At 44.0% G+C, this 21,802-nt stretch overlaps 1 protein-coding gene across 3 annotated transcripts in view; it reads left to right on the top strand.

The window, feature by feature from the left end:
- hlcs (holocarboxylase synthetase (biotin-(proprionyl-CoA-carboxylase (ATP-hydrolysing)) ligase)) overlaps positions 1-20,745 on the top strand; it is a 42,643-nt gene extending 21,898 nt beyond the window's left edge. For all 3 annotated transcript variants that reach the window (XM_038976509.1, XM_038976517.1, XM_038976525.1), the window contains 5 exons: positions 12,832-12,899; positions 13,087-13,247; positions 18,450-18,564; positions 18,734-18,947; positions 19,168-20,745. In XM_038976509.1, coding sequence (XP_038832437.1) covers positions 12,832-12,899; positions 13,087-13,247; positions 18,450-18,564; positions 18,734-18,947; positions 19,168-19,339 — 730 coding nt within the window. In that variant the 3' untranslated portion in view covers positions 19,340-20,745. The remainder of the gene's footprint in view (positions 1-12,831; positions 12,900-13,086; positions 13,248-18,449; positions 18,565-18,733; positions 18,948-19,167) is intronic.
- The last annotated feature ends 1,057 nt before the right edge of the window (positions 20,746-21,802 follow it).

Here is a 21,802-nt window from a genome sequence, read left to right on the forward strand (position 1 = left end):
CATATTCTGGTGAACATCTGGCGCGGCTGACCAGAGTTAAAGTTTACATCTCCAGCAAGTTGGCATGCTAAGGAGCTGGAGTCTGCAGGTCGGGCTTTGAGGAGAGGACCCTGCAGGGCACAGGCCTCATAGAAGCATTCAAGTGGAGCAGGAGAGAGAGAGCGAGAGACACACACACTCGCACAAGTGGGAGAATAGAGAAACACCCTGACACCCTCCGGCACAGATGAACAACAGGAGTTAAAATGAAGAACACATTTTGTCATCGGAAATTCAATAGGCATCATCAGGGTGGAGGAGAATAGGTGCTCAAGACTTTATGTGATAAAGGTTCTACATATGTCATGAAAACGCAAGCTCCAAGGAAAGACTGACATCCTGTCCAAGACATTGTTCTTTAAACAAAGACATCACAGCTCTAAAGAAAGAAATCGAGTGGCGTCCCTCCGTATGTTCTGATGACTAGCGTTTCTGACTAAACCTCTCGGGCCATTTTAAAGGGTCCAGCAGAGTCAGGGAAAAGAGGGCGACCTGCCCTCGCCCGCCCTCAGAAATGGACGACGCCTCCCATTGATCACCTCTAAGGGTGCTATTTGAAAATGATAATTTGTGCCAACAGGATTACCTCAATTAATCACATTTACAGATTAGTTTTCCTCTCCTATCGATCAGCACCTTTATTTCGGCTGATGATCAATGCAAACTAGCTTAGGCTAACCACGGCAAATCCAATTGTGAAAAAGAGCATCGACGGCAGAAATAATCTCTTAATTTGAGATATTTTGATCTGGGGGATTGGATGGAAGAGTGTTTTCATGATAAATGGCTTTCAGTAAAAGGTCCCCAAATTAGAGATTTAGGCCTATATCACTCTGCCTGATGAGTTATGATTTGAATTGAAGCTTTATCAGAAAATAAAATCCAGTCAAGTCAATTAATTTTGTAATTGAAAATTACTATAATGACTTGGAGCCAGTCATCCACGTCAGTGTGGGCAAAAAACGGGTTACTGTTTATTTGCCGTCACCCCAACAGCCATTCCCTGTGACAGGCAGCATGCTGTTGAGAAACATCTTCACCTGGCCTGTTTAAGAATCAACAGAGCATAGCTTCATCCCTAGGCCTAGGGCTAACCTTTGGGCTGAAAATCCTCTTTTTGTCTGCTATGTGTAATGTGTACCTCCCCACACCATTCTCTCCTATACCCCCGAAAACAAGGTAAGCGGCTGGGCCTTTACACTAATCCAGGACCGACACACACACACACACACACACACACACACACACACACACACACACACACACACACACACACACACACACACACACACACACACACTATATGTCAGTCTAGGGAGGTATGAGTTACCACTCCTCCCCACTTGTCCCTCTGACCTATTGGCGCTGAGTAAGTGACCCCTCTGGCTTAGCTGCCCCCCCAAGACAAAGCCCTGGGAGCCTATCTCTGGTCCGGCCAGCCAAACAAAGGCCTGGCCGGACTTAAAAGGGCCCTGCTCTTCTTCTGGGAGAGGTGGTCCCATCTTTCATCCCCAGACGTGTTACTTTGTAATGTCTTTTTTCTGGGCTTGTTGTAATTATGAGCTGGACAATGGTCCCAGCCTGGTCAGTGAAGATGAAATGAATGCTGCTGCTGGGTGGGGTGGTTGAGTAGTAAGGGTTACTGCTGCTGGATGGGGTGGTTGAGTAGTAGGGGTTACTGCTGCTGGATAGGGTGGTTGAGTAGTAGGGGTTACTGCTGCTGGATGGGGTGGTTGAGTAGTAGGGGTTACTGCTGCTGGATGGGGTGGTTGAGTAGTAGGGGTTACTGCTGCTGGATGGGGTGGTTGAGTAGTAGGGGTTACTGCTGCTGGATGGGGTGGTTGAGTAGTAGGGGTTACTGCTGCTGGATGGGGTGGTTGAGTAGTAGGGGTTACTGCTGCTGGATGGGGTGGTTGAGTAGTAGGGGTTACTGCTGCTGGATGGGGTGGTTGAGTAGTAGGGGTTACTGCTGCTGGATAGGGTGGTTGAGTAGTAGGGGTTACTGCTGCTGGATGGGGTGGTTAAGTAGTAGGGGTTACTGCTGCTGGATGGGGTGGTTGAGTAGTAGGGGTTACTGCTGCTGGATGGGGTGGTTGAGTAGTAGGGGTTACTGCTGCTGGATGGGGTGGTTGAGTAGTAGGGGTTACTGCTGCTGGATAGGGTGGTTGAGTAGTAGGGGTTACTGCTGCTGGATAGGGTGGTTGAGTAGTAGGGGTTACTGCTGCTGGATAGGGTTGTTGAGTAGTAGGGGTTACTGCTGCTGGATGGGGTGGTTGAGTAGTAGGGGTTACTGCTGCTGGATAGGGTGGTTGAGTAGTAGGGGTTACTGCTGCTGGATAGGGTTGTTGAGTAGTAGGGGTTACTGCTGCTGGATGGGGTGGTTGAGTAGTAGGGGTTACTGCTGCTGGATGGGGTGGTTGAGTAGTAGGGGTTACTGCTGCTGGATGGGGTGGTTGAGTAGTAGGGGTTACTGCTGCTGCGGTGTTGGCACTCAGTCTCTTCCTCTCTCTCGCTCTCTTGCTCTACCCATTTCTGCCTCTCTCCTAATCTTAATCTAGCTGTACCTCTCCTTTCCCTACTTGAAGGTATTGCTCATTCAGGTTTGGCAATAGTTGACCTGTAACTGTTCGGTCTTAAGACGTCAGTTCCTTGTTTTAAAAGTCACAGCTTTGATTTGAATAGGTTAAAGTGTACAGAGATGGAGGGGGAGAGTGAGAAATAAATAGAGAGAGGGAGGGAAAAGATTGTGTGTCTTTGTGGGTGCACAGTGCAGGTTGAGGATGTAGTCCCTGCACTTGTGGCCACTGCTGTTTCTAATCAGGGCCATGCTGCTGATTTTGAAGAGACCAACCTGGAGTAACACAGCTGTTTTGTGCTACTGGCCTTGGCTCAGGGGGAAGCAGGCCGTATCGTTTGGCTGCCGCAAGCAACCCAGATAGATTGGAGGGAGGTGTGCAATCCGTCTTGCTTAAAGACAAGAATTTCCTTCATATTTCGAATACAGTTTTTTGTCTGAGTCACATGTTTTCTGGCTCAAGGGGACGTTGCAATCTTATTGCAGCAGTACACAGGGAGTTTTATATTTACGTTTTTATAGTCCTGCATCCTAAATGTTTTATATTCCTACAGTACCAGTCAAAAGTTTGGACACACCTATGGGCTCCCAAGTGGCACAGCGGTCTAAGGCACTGCATCTCAGGGCTAGAGGCGTCACTACAGACACCCTGGTTCGATTCCAGGCTGTATCACAACCGGCCGTGATTGGGAGTCCCATAGGGCGCCACACAATTGGCCCAGCGTCGTCCGGGTTTGGCCGGTGTAGGGCGTCATTGTAAATAAGAGTTTGTTCTTAACTGACTTGCCTAGTTAAATAAAAACCTACTCATTCAAGGGTTTTTCTTTATCTTTACTATTTTCTATAGTGCATAATAATAGTGAAGATATATCAAAACGATTAAATAACACACATGGAATCATGTAGTAAGCAAAAAAGTGTTAAACAAATCAAAATGTTATATTTGAGATTCTTCAAAGTAGCCACCCTTTGCCTTTATGACAGCTTTGCACACTATTGGCGTTCTCTCAACCAGCTTCATGAGATGGTCACCAGGAATGCATTTCAATTAACAGGTGTGCCTTGTTAATTTGTGGAATTTCTTTCCTTAATGCGTTTGAGCCAATCAGTTGTTGTGACAAGGTAGGGGTGGTATACAGAAGATAGCCCTATTTGGTAAAAGACCAAGTACATATTATGGCAAGAACAGCTCAAATAAGCAAAGAGAAACGACAGTCCATCATTACTTTAAGACATGAAGGTCAGTCAATGTGGAAAATATCAGAGCAATCGGGGGAGAAGGGCCTTGGTCAGCGAGGTGACCAAGAACCCGATGGTCACTCTGACAGAGCTCCAGAGTTCCTCTGTGGAGATGGGAGAACCTTTCAGAAGGACAACCATCTCTGCAGCACTCCACCAATCAGGCCTTTTTGGCAGAGTGGCCAGACGGAAGCACATGACAGCCCGCTGGGAGTTTGCCAAAAGGCCCCTAAAGGACTCTCAGACCATGAGAAACAAGATTCTCTGGTCTGATGAAACCAAGATTGAAAACTCTTTGGCCTGAATGCCAAGCGTCACGTCTGGAGGAAACCTGGCACCATCCCTAAGGTGAAGCATGGTGGTGGCAGCATCATGCTGTGGGGATGTTTTTCAGTGGCAGGGACTGGGAGACTAGTCAGGATCCAGGGAAAGATGAACGGAGCAAAGTACAGAGAGATCCTTGATGAAAACCTACTCCAGAGCGCTCAGGACCTCAGACTGGTGCCATGGTTCACCTTCCAACAGGACAACAACCCTAAGCACACAGCCAAGACAATGCAGGAGTGGCTTCGGGACAAGTCTCTGAATGTCCTTGTGTGGCCCAGCCAGAGCCCAGACTTGAACCCGTGTGAACATCTCTGGAGAGACCTGAAAATAGCTGTGCAGCGACGCTCCCCATCCACCCTGACAGAGCTTGAGAGGATCTGCAGAGAAGAATGGGACAAACTCCCCAAATAAAGGTGTGCCAAGCTTGTAGCATCATACCCAAGAAGACTCGAGGCTCTAATCGCTGCCAAAGGTGCTTCAACAAAGTACTGAGTAAAGGGTCTGAATACTTATGTAAATGTGATATTTCTAAATACCTGTTTTTGCTTTGTTTAGATAGAGGGGGGAAAAACAATCAATTTAATCAATTTTGGAATAAGCCTATAACTTAACAAAATGTGTAAAAAGTGAAGGTGTCTGAATACTTTCTGAATGCACTGTACATACAGTCAGGTCCATAATTATTGGCACTCTTGATAAAGATTAGCAAAAAAGAGTGCATAAAATAAATAACAGGACATTTTAATCCAAAACCTGTTTGACTCTGCCAGGAGTGGATCTTCCAGCAAGATAGTAAACCCAAGCACTAATAAAATCCACAAAGAAATGGACTGGCCATCTCAATCACTGGACTTGAACCCCATTGAAAACCTGGCTTGCTAAAATGAAATGGAAGCCATTGGACGTCTATTACGGAATGCTAACAAAATTGGCACAAGTAATAACGAATTCCATGGAGGCTGGTCGCTAAATATGCTAACGAGCGCAAAGAAATAAATGAATTGTAAAGACAGGCAATCCAGCTCGTAAAATTATACATAGGTAAGAGATACCGAATGTACTTTTTGGTGAGTTTGGACATTTACAAGTGAGACATTGTACAAATTAACAAAGTTTATATTCATGCTTGTCTGAAGGAAGAACAGTACTGGCTCTGGAGCATCATGTGTACACATTATTTCTGTGTGGAGTCTGGAGTCGCTAGGGCAACGGGTCTGCCTGCTCTGCTCGGATAAGAGGGAGGGAGGAGACAGCCAAGAACGGAGAGGAGAAAAAAATGTAAAGGAAATCAAAATAGCAGTGAGGGCTGTACAGATTTCTTAAACATGGCAGACAGATAACACTATATGATGCTCCCGCCTGCTTATTAATTCAGCCACTTACTTCGATAACGCAGAATTCCAAGTTTAACTTGCTGGTTAACGCAACCCCAGTGTTTTTCACACAAATAAACGCAAAAAAAATGACTTGCTGTGTTTTGTAAACGCAGTCTATCAACAGACAGTGCTCTGACTGGTGTGTCGCTACTTTTCTCCAGTACTTTTCGGTGTTGCCTACTTTTTGTGTAAACTATTTTTGTCTCTTAAAATTTTAAAGATGAACTTTATGCAAAGCATTAGGAAATGTAGCTGGCTACATTCTTTCTATGATAAACATTAGAAATATGATGGCCATGCGTAGTTTTTGAAAAAAATACCTTGCTTTTTCATTGTAAGCTCATTTACTTTCGTGGCTGCCAGCCAAATAGCGTTGCACTTCTGTTGTCATCTGATAAAAATGGAGCAATTTGCTGCGGAATGTGCTGCACTCATTTTCTATAGTTGCACACCCCTGATCACTCTATTGAGGGTGGGAAAAACAAAAAAACTTGACTTTCAGTATGAAAAGCTATCTCCCATTGTGCTATTTACAAACAAACACGTGACTGGCTCAACTGTTTTGGCGAACTACGGTGAGCTTCATAATGTAAAATAATGTGACCGGTGAAATGAACAATGTGATCTGCTTTATTTCCTAACTTCTGCGCTAGTTGACTGCAGGTATTGTACTTATAAAGTAGCTACAAATATAAAAATGTATTGAAAAACTTCAAAGAAATAGTTGACGTATTGATAAACCATCCCATGTCTATTTCCAAATACCCCTGTATACCGCCCAAGCTTAGTTTCCTTGTCCATTTGTGTCACTTGCAGGTGAAAGCCCTTCCATTGTAGCCGTCTAATTGTTAATTGTGGGCCTTTTCTTTCCGTTTTTGTGGACGTTATTGAGAATTTATCGAATGTGTTTGGGCTTTTCTGAGCCAGCGGTGACCTCTGTGGCACTCTGTGTATGTGCTTTCAAAATTAGATTGACTTTCTAGAGGAATGCATTAGCCCCCCAAGCTTTACAGCCCTGGACTGGCTGAGCTGGCCCTTATTAGAGATGGCTCTTCATTCAAACGCACGCACACACACACACACATGCACGCACACACACACACACACACACACAAACACCCATACCCCCCACCTCCTTCTTTATTGACAATCTCTCATTGAGCGTATAAGAGCATTACCATGTTTAGGACTGAGTTGTTTTGTGTGATCTCATATTTGCATTGTAGAAATGTATTTCACGCTGCTTTGCATGCTAAGCTGGCCCAGGGAGAAGAGGGGGAACTTATTTTAGATGTGACAAAGCCCAAGAAAAAAATACATTTGGGGGGGTAAAACACCCTCCACCCAGACACGGTTAATTTTGGTTCCCAGCTTTGGGACAATGCAGCTTTTCTCTCTCCTCTCTCTGTGGCTGGGCTCTGTACTGACTCTATAATAGAGACCAGAGCAGTCTGGGAGGAGGAGACAGACTTGAAGTGGCTCTCCCTTTCTTTCTCTCTGTCTCTCCCTATGGCACTCTCTCACTCTTACTCATAATATTCCACCATTCAGTAGGCCTATTTTGACTACAATTCTGTTTTTTAAAAGGTGCTTTTGAGACCTTGGACTAATAATGACGCTGGACTTTTTCCAAATTTTGTTACGTTACAGCCTTATTGTAAAATTGATTAAATATTTTTTTCCCTCAATCTACACACACTACCCCATAATGAAAAAGCGAAACAGGTTTTTAGAATTTTTTGCAAATGTTTTAAAACCAAAAAAACTGATACCTTATCTACATAACTATTCAGACCTTTTGCTAGGAGACTCGGAATTGAGCTCAGGTGCATCCTGTTTCCATTGATCATCCTTGATGTTTCTGCAACTTGATTGGAATCCACCTAAATGGTAAATTCAATTGATTGGATATGATTTGTAAAGGCACACATCTGTCTATATAAGGTCCCACAGTTGATAGTACATTACAGAGCAAAAACCAAGCCATAAGGTTGAAGGAATTGTCAGTAGAGCTCCGAGACAGGATTGTGTCGAGGCACTGATCTGGGGAAGGGTACCAGTGGCCTTGGTCAGCGAGGTGACCAAGAATCCGATGTTCACTCTGACAGAGTTGTAGAGTTCCTCTGTGGAGATGGGAGAACCTTCCAGAAGGACAACCATCTCTGCAGTTCTCCGCCAATCAGGCCTTTATGATAGTGGCCAGACGAAAGCCACTCAGTAAAAGGCAGAGGCCAATAACATCCCTACTTTGAAGCATGATGGTGGCAGCATCATGCTGTGGGGATATTTTTCAGCGGCAGAGACGGGGAGACTAGTCAAGATTGAAGGAAAGATGAACGGAGCAAAGTACAGGGAGATCCTTGACGAAAACCTGCTCCGGAGCGCTCAGGACCTTAGTGGAGCAAAGGTTCACCTTCCAACAGGACAACAAGCCTAAGCACACAGCCAAGACAACGCAGGAGTGGCTTCGGGACAAGTTTCTGAATGTTCTTGAGTGGCCCAATCGAACATCTCTGGAGAGACCTAAAAATAGCTCTGCAGCGACTCTCCCCATCCAATCTGACAGAGCTTGAGAGGATATGCAGAGAAAAATGGGACAAACTCCCAAAATACAGGTGTGCCAAGCTTGTAGCGTCATATCCAAGAAGACTCAAGGCTGTAATCGCTGCCAAAAGTACTTCAACAAAGTACTGAGTAAAGTGTCGGATTACATATGTAAATGTGATATTTCAGTTTTTTATTTTTAATAAATTAGCAAACATTTCTTAACCTGTTTATGCTTTGTCATTATGGATTATTGTGTGTAGATTGATGAGGGGGGAAAACTATTCAATCCATTTTAGAATAAGGCAGTAACGTAAAAAAATGTAGAAAAAGTCAAGGGGTCTGAATACTCTCCGACTGCACTGTTTGAATCAGTGGCCCACGATTTGGGGTGGAAATGGCCTATTCTGAAGGTTGACTTCCTTATGGATATTGCGAAAGTGCTTTGAGTATTCATCCAGATGATGTTTTCATGAAGTGCTTCAAACTTTCTACTCTTCGACAGTAGTCAGTCGAGTATGCGTAGGCTATTTCCTATTTACATGGCATCTTTTCACATTACCAGTAGTACATCTCTTCATTCACCCACTTCCCACTGCATCTCAGCCATGATCTTCCTCCTCTGCTGTAAACAACGGAAAAACACACTCACACACACACCTCTTACACACAAATTGAAGAAAACATGCACACCCACACGCGACCCACACCTCCAGCTGTATCAGACACTTTATCAGACACTTAATGGTGGACAGCGGTACCCTGGCAACCTGGTGAGGAGGTCAGCGAAAGTCTTCCTAGCCTAGTTAAGGCACTGATGTTCTTATTAAAAGCAAATTTCTGTGGCTGAAGGACTCCAGAGAGCCAGCTGGGCCCCCTGTTCGCTTCACCTCGCGCCTTGATTGGCGAGGGGGCGGCCGTCGTCACGGACCGGCGCGCAGGGTTCTCCCTGGTCCTGCCAAACAGCGTCAGCGCTCAATTAGGGCACCTGCGCGGTGCTCCGAGCCTGGCCACCTCCTAACTGGCCTCAGACGCGGAGAGGTCATGCTCCTGCTAACATGGTTCACAGACAAGGTTCACAGACATGACTCACACAGCTCACACTGCGGCACACAAATACTGTGTGCGTGTCTGTGTGAGGGAAGATTTGGAAGAGCAGTGCGAGATTTACTATGACATGGCAGTATACAGGATTTCATGCCTTTTTTAAACTAAACCATGCATGAAAGCTATTTTCTTAACACAGGTTCATAGCCAAGCATTACTCAACATCATCATAATTGATTAACATAAATAGCATGTTGCTACTTTTATTTTTATTCAGTCAAAATTTTATTAATCTTAGTTTGGCGAAGAAAGTACAGCAGAATACTTAATATTCAAGTTATTTAAAAGATTTTCCCTGTGTCTAGAACTTTTTGAAGGCTTCAGTTTTTTGACCGCACAGGTTTTTGTTGAGCAAGGGATGGCAGGTTTTTGTTGAGCAAGGGATGGCAGGTTTTTGTTGAGCAAGGGATGGCAGGTTTTTGTTGAGCAAGGGATGGCAGGTTTTTGTTGAGCAAGGGATGGCAGGTTTTTGTTGAGCAAGGGATGGCAGGTTTTTTTTGCCGTCGTGCCATTGTACCACGTCCAATTTAATTACTATCAGTTTGAGACAACAAATTCCTACATCTGCAAATCAGCGTTTTGTTTGAGTTTTTTTACATTTTCTCACGTTTCTCTTTTTTTGCTTCCACCACACTCAGCCATGCATAGCTCTGACATATTTGCGTAGATCAAGGAATTTTCTGCAAACAATAGTAATTCCACCCCAAAAAGCACAAGAAAACGGATTTCGACACCCACCATCTGATTGTTCTGAAATTGTTTCTGTTGTCAGAAACAGATAAGATTAGCATTCATGAAAAATTAGTTTGTTGAAATATACACTAAACCAAAATACAAACCCATCATGCAAAAATGTACAGTTTATATAAGGAAATCAGTCAATTGAAATATATTTATTAGGCCCTAATCTATGGATTTCACATGACTGGGAATACAGATATGCCTTAATAAAAAGGAAGTAGCGTAGATCAGAAAACCAGTCAGTATCTGGTGTGACCACCATTTGCCTCATGCAGCGCGTCACATAGAGTTGATCAGGCTGTTGATTGTGGTCTGTGGAATGTTGTCCCACTCCTCTTCAGTGGCCGTGCGAAGTTGCTGGATATTTGCGGGAACTGGAACACGTTGTTGTACACGTCGATCCAAAGCATCCCAAACATTCTCAATGGGTGACATGTCTGGTGAGTATGCAGGCCAAGGAAGAACTGGGACATTTTCAGCTTCCAGGAATTGTGTACAGATCCTTACAACATGGGGCCGTGCATTATCATGTTGAAACATAAGGTGATGGCGGCGGATGAATGGCACGACAATGGACCTCAAGATCTCGTCACGGTATGTCTGTGCATTCAAATTGCCATCGATAAAATGCAATTGTTTTCGTTGTCTGTAGCTTATGCCCGCCCATACCATAACCCCACCGCCACTATGGGCACTCTGTTCACAACGTTGACATCAGCAAACCGCTCGCACACACGACACCATACATGCTGTCTGCCATCTGCCCGATACAGTTCAAATTGGGATTCATCAGTGAAGAGCACACTTCTCCAGCATGCCATCGAAGGTGAGCATTTGCCCACTAAAGTTGGTTACGCCAAACTGCAGTCAGTTCGGCGTCAGTCACTCCTGTGTTGTCTTGACTGTGTGCTTAGGGTCGTTGTCCTGTTGGAAAGTGAACCTTCGCCCCAGTCTGAGGTCATGAGCGCTCTGGAGCAGGTTTTCATCAAGGATCTCTCTGTACTTTGTTCCGTTCATCTTTCCCTGGATCCTGACTAGTCTCCCAGTCCCTGCCACTGAAAAACATCCCCACAGCATGATGCTGCCACCACCATGCTTCACCTTAGGGATGATGCCAGGTTTCATCCAGACGTAACACTTGGCATGCAGAGGAAAGAGTTCAATCTTGGTTTCATCAGACCAGAGAATCTTGTTTCTCATGGTCTGAGAGTCCTTTAGGGGCCTTTTGGCAAACTCCAAGCGGGCTGTCGTGCCTTTTACCGAGGAGTGGCTTCCGTCTGGCCACTCTACCATAAAGTCCTGATTGGTGGAGTGCTGCAGAGATGGTTGTCCTTCTGGAAGGTTCTCCCATCTCCACAGAGGAACTCTGGAGCTCTGTCAGAGTGACCATCGGGTTCTTGGTCACTTCCCTGACCAAGGCACATCTCACCCGATTATTCAGTTTGGCTGGGCGGCCAGACTCTTGGTGGTTCCAATCTTTTTCCATTTAAGAATGATGGAGGCCACTATGTTCTTGGGGACCTTCAATGCTGCAGACCTTTTTTTCGTACCCTCCCCCAGATCTGTGCCTCGACACAATCTTGTCTTGGAGCTCTACGGACAATTCCTTCGACCTCATGTGGACTCCAATCAAGTTGTAGAAATATCTCAAAGATGATCAAAGGAAACAGGATGTACCTGAGCTCAATTTCAAGTCTCATAGCAAAAAGTCTGAATACTTATGTAAATAAGGTATTTCTGTTTTTATTTTTACTTTGTCATTATTGGGTATTGTGTGTAGATTGATGAGGATGTTTTTTCACTTAATACTTTTTAGACTAAAGCTGTAATGTACCAATGTGGAAATTCAAGGGGTCTGAATACTTTCCGAAGGCACTGTAGCCTCATTGTTTTTGTGTTACTGTTTTTTTGTAGCAATTTTTTTTAAACGTTTTAACTCTGCATTGTTGATAAAGGGCTCGTAAGTAAGCATTTCATGGTAAAGTCCACACCTGTTGTATTTGGCGTATGTGACAAGTAACATTTCATTTTAATTGATTAATTGCTGACCAAATGATTAGATAAGAACATGTAGGTAGCCTAGCGGTTAAGAGCTTTGGGCCCGTAACCAAAAGGTTGCTGGTTCAAATCCCTGAGCCAACTAAGTTAAGTCTGTTGATGTGCCCTTGAGCAAGTCACTTAACCGTAATTGCTCCTGTAAGTCACTCTAGATAAGAGCGTCTGCTAAATGACTAAAATGTAAAAAGATTGTGTTTAAAAAGCATTAGCTCCTGGGCCTGTGTGTATTTGTGGTGTGTGTTTGGGGTTAAAGGAGAGGTGCAGAGTTAACACCACCTACCTGAGTAGTTTATCTTTAACTGAGTGTGATTAATGCAGGGTGGCCATCCAAAGCGACACTAGTAGCTCTGGGCCTTCTAGAAAGGAAATATTAACTACCAGGCATCTGCAGCCAAGCTACTTGAGAGAGAGGAGAAAATATTTGAAAATGATTGATCAACAGAGTCCTTTTTTTACTCTCAGTGCAAAGGCAGTTGCTTGTGTTTTTGTGTTTGACTAATCACACATGAAATGGGCCTATGTTTTTGGTGAGTTGTTGAAGTAGACACGTCACACGCAGTGTAGCAGGGCTAAGGGCCCAGCACTGACTGTGTGTGAGAAAGTGATAGAAGGACCTTCCTCCTCAGCTAGCTAAAACTTTGAGAAATGATTTCTGTGACACCAATGATTGAATGCAGAACTAAACTAGTGACTCAACTACTATTTTTCTCAAAGGGTGTCATTTACAGAGTGTTGTCAGTGTATGAATAATACTCTTATCACTAATCAGTTATGTGAAGGCAACACTTTCATATTCTGACACCTTCCCTCCCTCCTGTCCTCCAGGTTGATGCTCCAGCTGCCTGAGGAAATGGGGTTAACTGCTGTAGCGGCTCGACAGACCCAGGGTAGAGGTCAGTTTCCACCACAGCGCTCTCTCGCTCGCTTTTTTTCTGGCTCTCTCTCCCTCACTTAGCTACTACTTTTCAATTCACCTACATTGGTACATTTTTGTACCTCGTTCCAATGAACAACCTAAAGGTGGATTGTTACATCATGTCGCCTCTTACTGTGTTTTTTGTTGCATTTTCCGTATGTCAGGCCGTGGGGGGAATGCGTGGCTGAGTCCTCTGGGGTGTGCCATGTTTAGTGTGCATGTGCAAGTGGCTGTGAGCTCCAGACTGGGCCAGAGGATCCCCTTCCTGCAGCACCTGGCTGCCCTGGCTGTGGTGGAGGCCGTACGCACCCTTCCCGGTTACCAGGTACAATCACTACATACTACTGCTGCATGGTTACCACCAAGCTACACTATATATACAAAAGTATGTGGACACCCCTTCAATTAGTGGATTTTGCTATTTCAGCCACACCCGTTGCTGACAGGTGTATAAAATCGAGCACACCGCCATGCAATCACCATAGACAAACATTGGCTGTTGAATGGCCTTACTGAAGAGCTCAGTGACTTTCAAAGTGGCACCGTCATAGGATGCCGTGAAGTGGTAGGCCACAAAAGCTCACAGAATGGGACAGCCGAGTGCTGAAGCGCGTAGCGCATAAAAATCGGGTTGCAACACTCACTACCAAGTTCCAAACTGCCTCTGGAAGCAACGTTAGCACAATAACTGTTTGTCGGGAGCTTCATGAAATGGGTTTCCATGGCCGAGCAGCCACACACAAGCCTAAGATCACCATGCAATGCAAAGTGTCGGCTTGAGTGGTGTTAGCTCGCCGCCATTGGAATCTGGAGCAGTGGAAACGCGTTCTGTGGAGTGATGTCTCACGCTTCACAATCTGGCAGTCAGATGGACGAATCTGGGTTTAGTGGATGCCAGGAGAACGCTACCTGCCTGAATGCATAGTGCCAACTATAAAGTTTGGTGGAGGAGGAGTAATGTTCTGGGGCTGTTTTTTATGGTTCGGGCTAGTCCCCTTAATTCCAATGAAGGGAAATCTTAACGCTACAGCATACAATGACATTCTAGATGTGCCAACAGTTTGGGGAAGGCCCTGTTCCTGTTTCAGGATGACAATGCCCCTGTGCACAAAGCAAGGTCCATACATAAATGGTTTGTTGAGATCGGTGTGGAAGAACTTGACTGGCCTGCACAGTGCCCTGACCTCAAACCCATCAAAAACCTTTGGGGGGAATTGGCACACCGACTGCAAGCTAGGCCTGATCGCCCAACATCAGTGCCCAACCTCACTAATGCTCCTGTGGCTGAATGGAGGCAAGTCCCCGCAGCAATGTTCAACATCTAGTGGAAAGCCTTCCCAGAAGAGTGGAGGCTGTTATATCAGCAAAGGGGGGACCAACTCCATATTAATGCCCATGATTTTGGAATGAGATGTTCAACGAGCAGGTGTCCATTTACTTTTGGTCATGTAGTGTATCTCCAAGCTACAGCCATAGACCTGCCCTATCCCAATCTATGTCACTAAGGTTAAGCCTGTCATCACTAGAATACTTTACTTACTGCACTGATACATTTACCATTGGGAGCACTCCTTATGCCGAATAAAGGGCTCCAGGTTTCACACAGCTGTTTCTGTTCAACGCAATGCACTTCCCTCTCCAAATGGATGGTATGTCTAACTCACTGATCAATGCACTTCCCTCTCCAAATGGATGGTATGTCTAACTCACTGATCAATGCACTTCCCTCTCCAAATGGATGGTATGTCTAACTCACTGATCAATGCACTTCCCTCTCCAAATGGATGGTATGTCTAACTCACTGATCAAAGGGTTCTGTGCTAGAACTCTCCTTTCTCCCCCTCTCTCATTAAGCATCTATTTTACATGCTGTAAGGGCCCTATTTTGCTTCCAGGAGTGTTTGTGTGTGTGTGAGAAAATATATGCGCTGCAGTGTGGGGGTCTGTGATGAGAAACACACTGGTGTCACACTGCCCAGTTGTTTATGGGCTCTGGCCAGTCAGCCAAAGTGTAGAACAAGCCAATGCATGGCACAGGAAATAGTACTGGACGTGAAGAAATAACAGCCAACACTTTGCCTAAATATTTCTCTCTTAATCAAAACTAGAGGCCAGGTTTACATGTAGCTGGATATGCCATTGTTGGAGGTAATGTAGGTCTGTCAAAGCCATTGTAGATGTGTGCCATGAGTTATGGGTAAATATAAACAGACATGGTGGCCGTTTTAAGGGATGTGCTGCAGATGGGGAGAACCTAACCTTCAAAGCAGGCCAGACTCAGAAGAGCTGTTCAGGTTGACAGACATACAGTATGGTATTTTGAACCCGTGTAGACGCTACATTTGCACGGTTATGTCATTTCTTGTACCGATTGGTTTTACAGACAGGGCATGTAAAACGAATTATTTTGATCTCTGTCTTAGCTTGTTCTAGAACTAACTATTTCCATGTATAGCATGTCATGTCTTACATGTATTACTACATATTTGATTATTTAAGTAATAATGCCCGAGAATCTGGTGTTTGGAGGATATATTGGCATGGTCCTCCAAACACCGGCTTCAAGGGCATTATCACTTTTATACAACAGGTTACCAACATATTCAAATAATGATTGACATATATCAATAAAAATGTTATTTTGATTAATTTATTCATACTATTTCATCCTTCCACAAGATATAGTCCCGACACAAATCTAGGGTTGCTACCCAAGCTGGCTGGTCGTTTGTTCTATCGGTTCGGTTGCCAGAGACACGACCAGTTGTTCAGTCTTTTTGTTCTGTATCTATGGACGCGACACAGTCCTTCGTTCTGAATGGTCCATTACCATACAGGCTGGCAATGTTCTTATCCCTTGCTAGCTAGCCAACTACATCTAACTTACAGTCATGTCAAACAGTGCTGCCAGAATAACAGCAAAGTAGCTGGATTTGCGTTTGTTTGAACTGTTTTCTAATTACATTTATTTGGATACGTCCATAACAATGGACGTATCCATAACAATGGACGTTGCCTGGCATAGCACATTTTCTATCTCATCAGGACACTGTTGTTCAGAGGAGCTAGCCAACAACACAACTAACACAATCACTTCAAACTGAATCTTGAAAGACCGCAAACTAGCTGCACTTCGTTTCGTTTTTACCTGTTTTCTATTGATAGTTCTTTGTATATAGTGAGGGGAAAACGTATTTGATCCCCTGCTGATTTTGTACGTTTGCCCACTGACAAAGGAATGATCAGTCTATAATTTTGATGGTAGGTTTATTTGAACAGTGAGAGACAGAATAACAACAACAAAAATCCATGTCAAAAATGTTATAAATTGATTTGCATTTTAATGATGGAAATAAGTATTTGACCGCTCTGAAAAACATGACTTAGTACTTGGTGGCAAAACCCTTGTTGGCAATCACAGAGGTCAGACGTTTCTTGTAGTTGGCCACCAGGTTTGCACACATCTCAGGAGGGATTTTGTTCTACTCCTCTTTGCAGATCTTCTCCCAAGTCATTGAGGTTTCGAGGCTGACGTTTGGCAACTCGAACCTTCAGCTCCCTCCACAGATTTTCTATGGGATTAAGGTCTGGAGACTGGCTAGGCCACTCCAGGACCTTAATGTGCTTCTTCTTGAGCCACTCCTTTGTTGCCTTGGCTGTGTGTTTTTGGGTCATTGTCATGCTGGAATACCCATCCACGACCCATTTTCAATGCCCTGGTTGAGGGAAGGAGGTTCTCACCCAAGATTTGATGGTACATGGCCCCGTCCATTGTCCCTTTGATGCGGTGAAGGTGTCCTGTCCCCTTAGCAGAAAAACACCCCCAAAGCATAATGTTTCCACCTCCATGTTTGACGGTGGGGATGGTGTTCTTGGGGTCATAGGCAGCATTCCTTCTCTTCCAAACACGGCGAGTTAAGTTGATGCCAAAGAGCTCCATTTTGGTCTCATCTGACCACAACACTTTCACCCAGTTGTCCTCTGAATCATTCAGATGTTCATTGGCAAACTTCAGACGGGCATGTATATGTGCTTTCTTGAGCAAGGGGACCTTGCGGGCGCTGCAGGATTTCAGTCCTTCACGGCGTAGTGTGTTACCAATTGTTTTCTTGGTGACTATGGTCCCAGCTGCCTTGAGATCATTGACAAGATCCTCCCGTGTAGTTCTGGCTGATTCCTCACCGTTCTCATGATCATTGCAACTCCACGAGGTGAGATCTTGCATGGAGCCCCAGGCCGAGGGAGATTGACAGTTATTTTGTGTGTTTTCCATTTGTGAATAATCGCACCAACTGTTGTCACCTTCTCACCAAGCTGCTTGGCGATGGTCTTGTAGCCCATTCCAGCCTGGTGTAGGTCTACAATCTTGTCCCTGACATCCTTGGGGAGATCTTTGGTCTTGGCCATGGTGGAGAGTTTGGAATCTGATTGATTGCTTCTGTGGACAGGTGTCTTTTATACAGGTAACAAGCTGAGATTAGGAGCACTCCCTTTAAGAGTGTGCTCCTAATCTCAGTTTGTCACCTGTATAAAAGACACCTGGGAGCCAGAAATCTTTCTGATTGAGAGGGGGTCAAATACTTATTTCCCTCATTAAAATGCAAATCAATTTATAACATTTTTGACATGCGTTTTTCTGGATTTTTTTGTTGTTATTCTGTGTCTCACTGTTCAAATAAACCTACCATTAAAATTATAGACTGATCATTTCTTTGTCAGTGGGCAAACGTACAAAGTCAGCAGGGGATCAAATACTTTTTTCCCTCACTGTATATCCATAAACATTATGCTGATTTTGACTGGCTGAGAAAAGCTGCTTGCCTGTCTGCCACATCCCATCTCCTGACATGTTCATTACTATGGGACAGCTGGAGATCGAATTTGAATATTGAAACAATGTTGCAAATGTTGGAGAGACAGACAGCAAGGTTTATATACAAATCTCCATTGTTGAAAACTACATGTTAGTGTAAAAGAAATGTGAGAATGTCTCGATGCTTTTAATAGTGTAAATTAAGTTTATAAATTGCCTGACTGGGCTGATGAGACAGTGGATTGCGCAGTCCGATGGAACAGAGTAAATAGCCATTTTAACGTCATAGATTTAGCTGGTGGTAACTTGTGTAATAGACACTGGCTGGAATGCGGTTTTAACTAATCATCATTCAGGATTAGACCCACCCGTTGTATAAAAGTGGATACGGTATAGTGTACTATATCTCTATTTAATAGTACTTTCATGTATTGATGTGTTACACCAACAAAAAAAGATATATATATTTTACCTCTATTTAACTAGGCAAGTCAGTTAAGAACAAATTCTTATTTTCAATGACGGCCTAGGAACATTGGGTTAACTGCCTTGTTCAGGGGCAGAACAACATATTTTTTTACGTTGTCAGCTCAGGGATTCGATCTTACAACCTTTCGGTCACTAGTCCAACGCTCTAACCTCTAGGCTACCTGCTGCCCCAGTGTATGTGTGATATAGAAGTGTATCTCAACGTCAGTTTTGGTCTTGTTGTAGGACATCGACCTAAGGGTGAAGTGGCCTAATGACATTTACTACGGTAACCTGATGAAGCTAGGAGGAGTGTTGGTGACATCAACAGTCATGGGACCAACCTTCCATCTCCTCATTGGTCAGAATCCTCTTCTACTTATGTTTATCCAAGTGCAGTATAATAGAGCTTCTGTTGAGGACTTAACCTGTTAACTTGTAGAAAAAAACAGTGCTTGAATAAAATACCATTTGTTATTCTTGGTGAAGTGTCTTCTCAATTAATGTCTTTAAACAATCTGCTTCTCCAGGCTGTGGCTTTAACGTCAGCAACAGCAACCCCACCATTGCCATCAACGACCTGGTGATGCAGCACAACCGAGAGCATGGCACAAGCCTGGAGGCCCTTAGCTCAGCCCAGCTCATCGGCCGCACCCTCACCTGCCTGGAGCAGCTCATCTCTGACTTCCAAGAACGGGGGTCAGAGGCCGTCCTACCCCTCTACTACAAGAGATGGATGCACAAGTAAGATAACTTGGATGGATATTATTTTATACTCTGTAGGCTACCTGTAAAATCTACTCCCGTTGCTACTGCTGATCATAATATTAATTGCCATTCAAGAGGAACTTCTTTCCCACACAGACACATTCATTAACACCTCTCACTCTTCAGACATAACATCTAAACATGGGAATTGTGTTTACACTACATTGACCTTGCTGTGCCATCCGTCTTGTCTCAGTGGGACCCAGGTGCGTCTGTGGAGTGAGGATGGCCCCCAGGCTGTCGTGGTGGGCCTCGACGACAACGGCTTCCTGCAGGTGCGCTCCGAGGAGCAGGGCGTGGTCTCCGTGCAGCCTGACGGCAACTCCTTTGACATGCTAAGGAACCTGGTGGTCACCAAGCAACGCTAGGACCCTGTAAGGATCCATATAGAGTAGCCCCACCTGGTTGCCTGAAGGGCATTTTAGCCAGGGGCATCATGAAAGAAGATTAGCCAGCTCCTACGTAGCTTGAGTTGGAGATACTCTTAACTATTTGTGAGATCTCACACAACTAATCTGCTAGGGAAAAATACTACTTAATTTTTTTCTTGTTTTTTACTTGAGAAAATAAAGAATTGACCTATCAATTACTTATCTGCAAGTATAAATACAAATGTTTGCTTATTTTACTTGATAGATTGGCTGAAACTTATTGGGAACTAAAGCATCTGAAAATGTTTGTTAGGATACCATCCCATGGTATTTAGGTAGCTGTTTTTAAAAGTTGGCCTGTTTAGTGTAGTGCGGTGGTAGTGGAATTACTTGACTAGTTCATGTATTACATCAGGGTTTCCTAACAGCATACATTTTTGTTGTAGCCCCAGACAAGCACATCTTTATTACATGATCAAATTATAGTTGGCAGCTACAGGATTTCTAAAATACAGTAGTTTATGAAGAATACAAAATTAGTTATTCACCGAACTCACTTATATTCAATTGTACAATAGCATGGTTTAAGTGTAATTTTGTGCAAAGGTTGTGAAGTCAAATTGTCAACACTGATTATTTCCTTTCGTAATGTAGTATTCCATGTAATATCTAGTTACAACACTCAAAGGCTCTTGAGAAAGTGCTAGAGGTCGAAACAGTCTTCTTTTCCAGAGGTGTTGACGCGAGTGCTATTAACATGTTAAAACACGTCTTTAGCTTATCGCTTGGAAATGTACCAAATCTGCTTTGCGTAAAGACGTTGTGATGCTATATTGACATGTGAGGTCACACTTAGATGCAAATGTATTCACTGAGTGCAAACACAATGTGATAGACTGCCCGAAGGCTGGCACCTAATCCCAATTGCTGGACTGTTTAGTATTGGTTGCTACAGAGCTACGGGATAACCCAAGCCTGTTGCCCTGAGTCATGTATTAACTTATGTTATCTTATAACTCCATCAAGTTAAGAACTATAAGTTCATATCACTTACTTTAAGCCTTGCATTAGATGTTTTGGAGGTTAGAGTGAGATGTTTTTGTTACTCTTTAGGACAGGCATGCTGGATTGCATTCCTTACTTTAAGTTTCAGAGACTATAACTGATACTCAATGTCTAACATAAGATACATATTTGTAAGATAAAGAGGGGTTCTGTATATTTTGATAACGCACACAATTGATGTAAAACATCAGCACTCTATAACTATGTAATTATGTAATAAAGGAATACTGGTTGCAGTTGTATGATGAAAAAACTGTTTGTTAGCCATATATAAATATCAATTATCTTGTCATTCCAATAAGAGCTATTATTAAAAACCTATACTGAAATAAATGGCCTTGGATATATCATTTTTCTGACTTGCAAAAGTTTGTAGACCATGATACCTTTGCATGGGTATTAGGCATAAGGTGTAGACACATGAACGAATCCCATAGAGTGGAATTGGCTTTCAAGTCTGCCTCAAAATAATGTTGTTTGCAACAACCCAGTCTCCCATCTAAAGGCATGTCATTGGACAACAAGAAGGGGCCTCAAAGGAAGGGAGGTAGGTTTCCTGTTGCTTTCTTTGCTCTGCTCTCCTTTCTCCATGCCCCTTGAACTGTACTAAAGAGAAAGACACTGTTGATTGAGTCCAGCTTTGCCCAGCAGTAGCTGTAGAGTGGGAGAGGGAGGGGGGAAGTAAATTCCCTCCTCCTTCCGGTGGGGGAGTAATGAGGTGTGGGTGAGCCCCTTGGTGCAGGTGACCAGGAGGGAGTGAGGATTGGGGGAGGGGGGGGCTAGATGAGGAGAAAATATGCATGCTAGCTCCACAAACTGGATGCAGCGCTCAGCTCCATTACAAGCTCATTTCCCCCTTCTCAGATTTTAATAAATGTACCCAATATGGTTTCATCAAAGTTTAGCGTTGTGCTAACAGAATGTATTCAATGGCAACATTGAGGTATTTACAGTGCCTGGTTTTATGAGTACTGTTACTTTTTGAGGAAACATCTGAACGCTGTTGAAAACAACTGGCTTCCAATGTAGCGATTTTGATCTTAGCTGCACCGTTCTGATGTAGCTGATGGTGTGCGTGTGTACACTCTGGAGCATCAGCTACAAAGACTCCAGAGTTTCTCAAGCCTAAAGTTCATTAAGCAAATAGCTTACCTCTGGATCCATAAATGGCGCCTCCTCAATATCCCATTTAACAATTTCAGTGGCAGGTCTCAAGGGTCCAAAGGGATCTATCCTCTTTAATATTGGCTGCATAATACCACATCTCAATCCAGCCTCCCCAGAGAGACAGCAGAGCCCTTTGGCTCACCTTCAAATATCAGCTTTTCTTCAAGAAAATCTAGACATGTTGTTTTAAAGGGTAGTTAGATGGGAATCCTTGGCTTCTATGTTTAC

The sequence above is a fragment of the Salvelinus namaycush genome, chromosome 3 (genome assembly GCF_016432855.1).
Source record: "Salvelinus namaycush isolate Seneca chromosome 3, SaNama_1.0, whole genome shotgun sequence".
Classification (NCBI taxonomy): Eukaryota; Metazoa; Chordata; class Actinopteri; order Salmoniformes; family Salmonidae; genus Salvelinus; species Salvelinus namaycush.